Consider the following 9,244-nt stretch of genomic DNA (forward strand, 5'->3'; position numbering starts at 1 on the left):
TCTTCTAAAGACAATTAAAACACAAAGTAGGTGGCAATACCTTGCAGGGTTGGGGCAATGTTCTCCAGAAAGTTGTATATACTCTAAACCAGGGTCTGATATATGATTTTGTTTCTCCCATAGCCAGGATTCATGAATCCAGGAATCAAGGGGTGGAAATGGGAATGGCACCACTCACTATTACCCCTAGCCACCCACTCATGAAATTTTTGTTTCCTGTGCCCTATGCTTTGTGGGTCTAGTGGTCTTAATTCCAAAGGAAGTAATGCAACCACGAGAAGACGCAGCACTGATTCCATTGAACTGGAAGTTAAGAATGCCTCCTGGCCACTCCTCATGTTTCTGGATCAACAGAAGAATAAGAGAGTTACTACATTGGCTGGTGTGATTGACCCTGACTACCATGTGGAAATAAGATTCATATTACATAATGGAGGTAATGAAGAGTATGTCTGGAATACACGAGATCCCTTAGGACATCTCTAAGTACTGCCATTATCTGTGATTACAGTCAATGGAAAACTATGGCAGCCCAATTCGGACATGACTACTAATGGCCCAGACCCTTCAAGAATGAAGGTTGCATCACCCCACCAAGCAAAGAACCACAACCAGCTAAAGTGCTTGCTGAGGGCAAAGGGAATGCAAAGTAGGTGGTGGAAGAAGGTAGTTCTAAATACCAGTTACAACCACATACCCAGCTGCAGAAACAAGGATTCTAATTGTTATAAATATTTCTTCTTAGCATTTGTGCGTTGAATATTTTTGTTTTCATCATTTATAAAATATAGATGTAAACTGGTTTTTGATTATTTGCATGATAGTTATGTTGGGTGGAAGTATGACTCCATAATTGTCTTTATTCAGAGATTATGTATGATTGAATGAGATGTGCACAGGTGCCAGGTTGACAAGGGTTGGAGTGTGATTGGTAAGGCTGATTTTCAACTTGGCTGGGCCATGATTCTCAGTGATTTGACTGTTAGGTAAAGATGTAGTTTGGCAATTGTGTAATGATATAGTTTTGGCAGTTATGTAATCATGTATTTATCCTTCATTTTGTGATATAATGTAATCACTTCCATGATGTGATCTGATATGATCAGCCATCCTGTTGGAAGGGGGTCCCCTCAAGGGTGTGGCCTGCATCCAATATATGCAGACGTTCTGGCAAAGCTGTCTGGCTTTTGCTCACTCCTGACCTTGCGTCCCACTCATCATCATCCGAACTCTGGTTCTTCGGATTTGAGCCAGCGGACTGCCATATTGACTGCCAATCTTGGGGGTTGTAGGCCTCTCCAGGCTGCGAGGCAGCAGCCTCCTGTCTCACCTCTGCTCTTGGGTTCACCCATCTCCACAGCCTATGAGTCAGCAGCCTGCCCTCTGACTTGCCAATCTTCAATTCATCAGCCCCTGCTGCTGTGTGAGCCAGGAGAATTCTCCAACCTGACACCTGACACACAGGTTAGGGACTTGAAAGGCTCTTACAACTGCATCAGCCATTTTCTTGAGATAAATATCTCTCTCCCGCCCTCTCCCTGTCTCTCTCTCTCTCCACGCTCCCTCCTTGTTGGCACTGTGGCTAACAGCTATGGGAACTAACCAAAAGGCTGGCAGGTCAAATCCACCAGCTACTCCTTGGAAATCCTATGGGGCAGTTCTACTCCATCCTATAGGGCCACTATGACTTGGAATCAACTCGACGGCAACAGATAAGCTTCTCTAGAGTCCTCAGCCTAAGACACCACCCAGGTTCCAATGCCTGCCTTTGCAAGAATCCATTTTCATGTTTCTATAGATGACCCCAACAGCTGTTTGGACTCTTGATTACCCTGATGCAATATTCTTACCTACTGGGGTCTGTAAATATTCTGACAGGTGCCAGAGCCACTTTGCAGTCTGATCTTATCACAAAGGGCAGAAGAACTTTGGGGTTAAATTCAATCAATTTTCAATGGAGTTTTGTGTCAAGAAACGTTTATAAACATCTACTCTGTGCCAGGTATACTGCCAGGTGTTGAGGATCCAGAGGTGCCAACATTCTCTGCCCTCTACAAGCTCATATTATACAAGAGATCAGATAAATGAAGTAGGTGTTGTGGATGCTGGAAGTAAAAAGAAGCATAATGGACAATAGAGACACAAAAGGGAAGTTATTACATCCTTGGGGTCACCTCCGATTACAATCACTACAGAGAAGATGACACTTAAACTCAGAATTAAGACAAGATGTTCCAAGGCAGGCAAGACTAAGAAACAAATTTCAGGCAGAGGAAACAGAGACAGCAAATGTAATGAAAGCAGGAAACAGCATGGAGTGCTGTGTGGATTCGCAAGTACTTGGATCTATGCCCAGAGCATAGCTTTTAGGACGAGTTCAGAGAAAAATGCTGTCAATGAGGGAGGCAGGAGACCAGCTTCAGGGCCATGGAACAAAATTAACCATCACAGATCAGCACCCTGAGTAGAAGAAGAGAGGAGGTAAAAGTTGAGAATGATTCTAGACTGGGATGTTGCAAGACAGGTGTGGGTAAAGAAAAGATCAAAGCCACGTTAAGTTGTGGTGGTGGACCATGGAGGGTAGGCTGAGGGAAGGAGGTGAAAACAGCCAAGGTTGACAGGAAGAGAGAAGAAGAGGCTTAGAGACCCAAGGTCCTGATTTGTTTGAAAAGTAGGGGAAATGAAAGCGAAGGAGAGAAGGAACAGAAAGGCTAAGCAGAAGTAGGTGGAGAGGAGAATGTCAGAAAGGAGTACAGCCAATTTGTGACAAAGCCCAGAGTGGAAGGGGACCCCAAGTAGAGAGGAGGAATAGGTGAGGAGGGACCTGTTAGTTAATTAGTAAAGGATTATTATCTTATCTCAAGCATATCCTGTGGGTGGGATAGAGAAGGAAACAGCAGGTCAGGTTGAAAGATGGGCGTGACCAATAGGTTAATAGGCCACTGCGACCAAGCAGATAGGAGTGAAGGAATGAGATGGAGTGAACCTCAAGGAGGAGATGTAGGGGACATGGCCTGGAAATGGCACTGGAGATGGAAGTAAATACTGACCCCTCCTGCCTCCTGTCTCTTTCAGGCTTGAGCAAGCCAAGAGTGAGCAGACCCTGCCATCCGAGGGAAGAGGTCACAAGGGGATTGGTGTCCTCCAGAGAGCCAGGGCTGGGAAGGCAGCCCCTGTGCCATGTTGGTTTCTGAGTCCTAAGTGCCCAGCAGTGTGTGACCCCAAGTAGAGGATCCCACACTGGGAGTTTGTTTCTCCCTTCCCACTTTATCTGGCCAAAAGATTAGTTTTTTTTTTCAAGTATCTCACTGAGGCAAGACTCCTTCCAGCACCCATAAGGGAACACAGAACAAGTGTGGACTTTAACCAGCCCTATTCTTTCACCTGCTTCCTGTGGAACTGCCCCACTAGACAACAAGCTCTTCAAGTCTTCACTGTTCCCTCACTTCTGTCTCCACAGTGCACATGTCTCACTCCGCAGTGAGGAGAAACACCTCAGAGCAGAAGCACCCACTCATTCACACACATACACATGCATAAACACACACAAACACACACACCTTCAGCAGATTAACACACACAAGCACAAAAAAATCAGATCCATGGACTTCTGGAGGTGGAGCTCCTTCTCAGGACCTTGCTGCCTCTTCCCATTCATGACAATGACCCGTAAAGAAAATGCCCACTGGCCCTCAGGCTCAAGGGTATGGCATGACTTTGGCCCAGGATGTACTTTTGACCTCAGAGGAGAGATCCAACTCCTCCATGGTTCTTAAAAGCAACTTCACTGAAGGACTAAGAAATAAAGCATCTGCTCCTCCTCTTCGCTCTTTCCTAAACAGCCAGGTGGGAGATGGACATCTCAGTGCCACACCTGAGATGCCCCACCCCCTATACACTGAAGCACAGACAGGCACCACTTGGGAGACAAAGGGACACCCCAGGATCCCAGCTCTATCCCAGGAGAAAAAAGAGCATGTGCCATACTAGCAGGGCCCTTCTGTGATGCCAGCATTTGGGCTACATGGGGGCCCTGCGGAGGAGAAGTGGGCCTGGGGAAAGACCAGGAAGGCCTCTCTGGAGGAAATGTCAGCTGGGTTGACCCACCTTGTGGAAAGTCTACAAAGCCAAGAGTCAATATTTGTCCACTTGTCCACTCATACCACCAAAAGAGAAGGAAGAAGTAATGCCAAGTACCAGGTGCAAGGAGATACTTTATTGTTTTGGCAGTCTCTGGAGGCCTGTAGGCTGGACTGGCCAAGGATCACTGGCATCCCCCGGAACAGGGCGGCGCACCATGGCTCTGTTTGTGGTAGTCAGTGGCTATGTCCCCCACTACACAGAGAAACTTGGAAAAGTCAATCTTCTTATCCTTATTCTTGTCTTTTTCATCGAAGACATTGCATAAGTAATTTTTGCCCCTTCTTTCCTGTGGGGTTAAAAAACATACAAACAAATGTAAAAATATTATCCAGGGGAAAGAGGAGAATAGAGGCAGATGAAGAGACAACACCTAGGGCTGAAACTAAGGTGTGGTGGCCAGGTGAGGCTGTGGGGATGGAGAGTTGGGGTCAAGCAGTCAAGCCCTCAATCTTCCCTGGAGATTTCTGGCCAAAAATGGCAACTTGCACGGGGAGTACACTGGCAAATGACAAGAGGACTCAGGCTCATCCACCACCTCCCCTTCAGGAGCACTGTCTTCATTCTTCCCCCAGGGGACCAGTACAGCCCAGCCAGTTACTCTCCTCATTCTCTAATGCTCTTCCCACTTAAATTCTTTCCCATCAAAACCTATCGGTTCGGCCCCATTTATTCTATTTCTTAGTCTCAATCTGTGCTACTGATTCCTTCTCACACTTAAATGAAATTAGGGCTATGAATGCATTTTGCCAGTGTAAAAGATGGTGGCCCTGTCTGTAGGGTGCATGATTCTCACTATGTTAACCTCTGCTTCCACGGGCAGTGGTAGTTCAGTGGTAGAAATCCCACCTTCCAAACAGGAAACCCGAATTCAATTCCCCACCAATGTACCTTGGTGCACAGCCACCACTCACCTTGGAGTGAAGGCTTGCGTGTTCCTATGAGGCTGAAAAGCAGCTAACAATAACCGCTTCTCCCAGGAAAATGTGAAGAGGAGCCTTTAGGAGGCAACCTTTTACCCCAAGGCAACCAGACCCTTGGGGGAACTCTCAGTGACCAGTGGGAGGGCAGGTGCTTTAGTCTGTTCACTGACTTTAAAATTATACCACTTTCTTGAGTCTCAAATATGACCACCACTTTTTCTCATTTTCAAATAAATCATTTCATTTCAGCAACACCACCTCAGGAAATTAAGTTCTATTATCTCCTTTTGTAGATCAGAAAACTAAGGATCAGATTGTGGGTGATTTGTTCAGGGTCATGAGGCAGGGAGCAGCAGGGGCAGGACAGGTGCCCAGGAGAAAAAAGAGCATGACTCTTTGTCCTGAGCTTCTAGAATCTTCCATTCTGCCTCCATATGGGACTGGCTCTGCCTCGGGCCTGGAGGTAAAATGAGGAGACAAAGGAGGTGTGGAGAGAGAAATAAAGAAGGGCCAGATTCCAGATCGGCCAATCACAAACAGTGCATCCACTACAAAGCGGGATCCTCAGACATGCCAAAGCCCATGGACTCCATCCACTGACCCAGTCTCCTCCCTGCACACACGTACACAGCCCCTTGTTGCCCCAGACAAGCCAGACCCCTACTCACACAGTCATTGAGGAAGTTGGGGAAGTTCTCCTTCAGAAGCTTCAACAAGTTTACCCTATTGATCTTATCATCACACCCAGTGTATCGATGAAATAGTTCGACCAAGTTCAGTACCAAATTCTGAGCTGCAGTGTGGCATATCATGACTTTCTCAGCTGCAATGTTGCTCATCTTGCCTTTTATTCCAAGATAAGAGTCTACACACAAGAAATCAATAAGAATGAACTGAGTGAAAGAGAGTTTGAAGGGCAAGGCTAAGGAGTGAGTGGGGACTGAGATAAGACAGAACAACAGGAACTTATCTTTCTCAAATGGTGAGGTAAATTGGTCTCAGGGAGGGGAGAGTGGAACTGAGTCCTCGGTCCTGACACCATTCCTAGGGGAGTCTGGGAGGAGAGGGAGGGGAACAGTGGAGATCAAGGCTGTGTTAGTGAGGGGCAGGGGCTGACCTGCAGGGGATGGGTATACGATGTCTTCTGGCTCACCCAGTTGGGAGCGAGACAACAAAGAGAAGCATCAAATCCCAAGGCAAGACATTCCCATCGAGCAGAGCTTTTGGTCTACCCCATTCTCCCCACTTCCACTTAGGAAATTACCAAGGACCACCAGCCTGTGCAATCAGGTCTAGAATCCTGGGATTCTGGCTATCTGACACAGTGGTAGAATTCCCACCTTCCAAACAGGAGGTCCAAGTTTAATTGCCCAACAATGCACCTCGGTACACAGCCACCACCAATTCTGACCCCTCGACCCTCCAAGACCTTCCCAGAGTTATTTGGAAGACCTTGTGCCAAAAGAGTGCACTGAAACCAGGGAGTAAAGAAAACCAAGGGCTACAGAAGGAAGATATTTTTTACCTGACAGTTCTCAGAAAAGCACCTAATACTGAGCCAAGAGGAATAACAAGATCATCTAGCCCAGCCAGTCCCCCACTGAGCCCGGTGGAGAAGAAGGGATATGGGATTTGCCAGGAAAAGCACAAGGTCCCACTCTATTAGATGCAGAACCCACGCACAGTGACTACCAAGCCAGGTTAGTATTCCCACACAGCTGCAGGCAGTAGAGCAGGTGGGCACCAGGCATGACTCCTAGGAAAGAACAGAGACAGGTGCACACTGACTGGAGCTGAGGATGATCAGAGAGGGCAGAATTAGTGAGATTGTGCATCTAGGCACAAAGCAGGCCCTTTATGCAGCTCGGCCTCAGATTGTCACAGAGGCTGGGTGCCCTGTGGCAGTCTTCATTAGTTTCTCCAAACATTGGACCGCTTTGGGTGGGGAGACACACCGAAGAAGCTATCCTCAAAACTTCCCTCTAGATATGCTGGGTCTCCAGTGCCTACCACTATCAGGCCACATCACCACAATTCTGCCCAGCCCAGGCTCCTGGCCAGTGGGAGGAGGCCCCATGCAAGAGAGGTGTGGACAGAGTTGAGTACATTGCCATAGCTCAAGGATGATGGAATCTAGGGATCTGGGAGGGAAGAAACACCTGTTTCTTCATTCAGTCATTCCAGAACATTCCATCAATGGTTAATAATAACTGCCTCCTTTTCCAAGTACTGTAAAGAGCCACGCATTGGTTACTGTTTTATGTACATAGCCTCAGAGTCCCATGAGAGCCCTCTGAGTTCACATAGGGCTCTCTACCACTGTGAGGTAGGTATTTTCCCTTCTTACAGATGAGCAAATTGGGACCGAGGCTGGGTTTCTCAAGGTTACTCAGATAGAATATGACAAAGTGGGGATTCAAACCCAGATCGCTCAGGCTTCAAAGCCCTCTCCTAATCATACTGACCGCTTGCTGAGCCTCTGATGGTGTTACCATCTGGGCTGGGCAAGGGGTCACTTCATTGCCTGCCATGCAGGAACCCACACTCCAGAACAGGTGACCCTGCACAGAATAATCCCACAGGTACCTCCATCCAGGAAAATGTGGGCTTCAGGGCAACGACAGCAGTGACTGCGGCCTCTGTGATCCACAAAGCCTTGGTTGTCACACTGTTCAGGATATGAGCCCCTCTGTGAGAGCTGTCTGTGGCCACCATTCCCTGGGAACAAAACCTTTTCCGTCAGGGAAGCTCACTATCTCTTAAGAAACACCTTCACTGACATCATATTGCCAGATCTTCACAGAAATCCCCAGAGGGAGACCGCGATTGCTAACAGAGGAAGGACTGACACTCAGACAGAGATGATGCTCAGTGAGACACTTCAGTATCATCTCACCACACAGCCATGTGGGGACCCCGGGGGTACACCAGGAGCCATTGTCGAGATCCAAATTCAGCTGTGTTGTCAGTACGGTGATCACTCTCTCAACCTCTCCTATTTGGAGACTGAAAGTAGAAAACCACATCTGAGATTTTTTGGATCCAAGGCCCAGATATGATTAGGTTGAGAATCTCCAGAGAGATTTGGAAGGTGCAGCCGAGGCAGCTGCAAAGCCAGCGCCAACACAGGTAAGTGTTCAGAGAAGCTGTACCCTCAGTGACACTGTCCAGTCATCTGCTTTGTGGTCATGGGAGCTATGGTGGTGCCATGGTGGTAGCCATCCTCGAACCAGTTCTCTAAATTCTGGGTCTCAGGTGAAAAGGTTCACCTTGGCAGCAACAGTTCCGCAGTGGCTCTCTAACTTCCTCTCCTCCAGCCCTCCAAAGAGTTATAAGCCCTTGACACCCTTGGTTAATTGTCTTTCTGCTGAAAATACAGGGAGTGAACCCTCAGGCACAAGAAGAAAACAAATAATAAAAATTAGAGAAGAATGAAATGAATTACAGAACAGAAAAACAATTGAAAGAATTATCAAGACAAAAAGTTGCTTGTTTGAAAAAAATTAACAAAACTGATAACGATTGGCCAGACTGAAAAAAGAAAAACAAGAGATGAAGCAAATAACCCAAAAAAGAAATGAGATGGGCGATATCACAGCAGACCCAACTGAAATTAAAAGAATCATATCAGATTACTATGAAAAATTGTACTCTAACAAATTGGAAAACCAGGAAGAAATGGATGAATTCCTAGAAACACACTACCTACCTAAACTAACATGAACAGCGTAAGAACAAGTAAATACACCCATAGCAAAATAAGAAATTGAAAAGGAAATCAAATAACTGTCAACAGAAAAAGCCCTGGCCCTGAGGCTTCACTGCAGAGTTCTACCAAACATTCAGAGAAGAATTAACACCACTACTACTAAAGGTATTTCAGAGCATAGAAAAGGATGGAATGCTGCCAAACTCCTTCTAGGAGGCCAGCATATCCCTGATACCAAAACAAGGTAAAGACCACAAAAAAAGAAAATTACAGACCTATATCCCTCATGAACTTACATGCAAATATCCTCAACAAAATTCTAGCCAAAAGAATTTAACAACATATCAAAAAAAAAAATAATTCACCATGACCAAGTGGGATTCATACCAGCGGTGGTTCAACATTAGAAAAACAATTAATGTAATTCATCATGTAAATAAAACAAAAGAGAAAAACCACATGATTTTATCAA

At 46.3% G+C, this 9,244-nt stretch overlaps 1 protein-coding gene across 1 annotated transcript; it reads right to left on the reverse strand.

Moving 5' to 3' along the window:
* Positions 1 to 4,264: 4,264 nt before the first annotated feature.
* On the reverse strand, positions 4,265 to 5,902 carry LOC126071468 (protein S100-A7-like). Its single transcript, XM_049875661.1, has 2 exons — positions 5,732 to 5,902; positions 4,265 to 4,429 (listed from the first exon to the last, which is right to left on the reverse strand). Exons 1-2 carry the CDS (start codon positions 5,900 to 5,902, stop codon positions 4,265 to 4,267), a joined length of 336 nt encoding a protein of 111 aa, XP_049731618.1.
* Between the last annotated feature and the right edge of the window lie 3,342 nt (positions 5,903 to 9,244).

This window comes from Elephas maximus, chromosome 3 (assembly GCF_024166365.1).
Source record: "Elephas maximus indicus isolate mEleMax1 chromosome 3, mEleMax1 primary haplotype, whole genome shotgun sequence".
NCBI lineage: Eukaryota > Metazoa > Chordata > Mammalia > Proboscidea > Elephantidae > Elephas > Elephas maximus.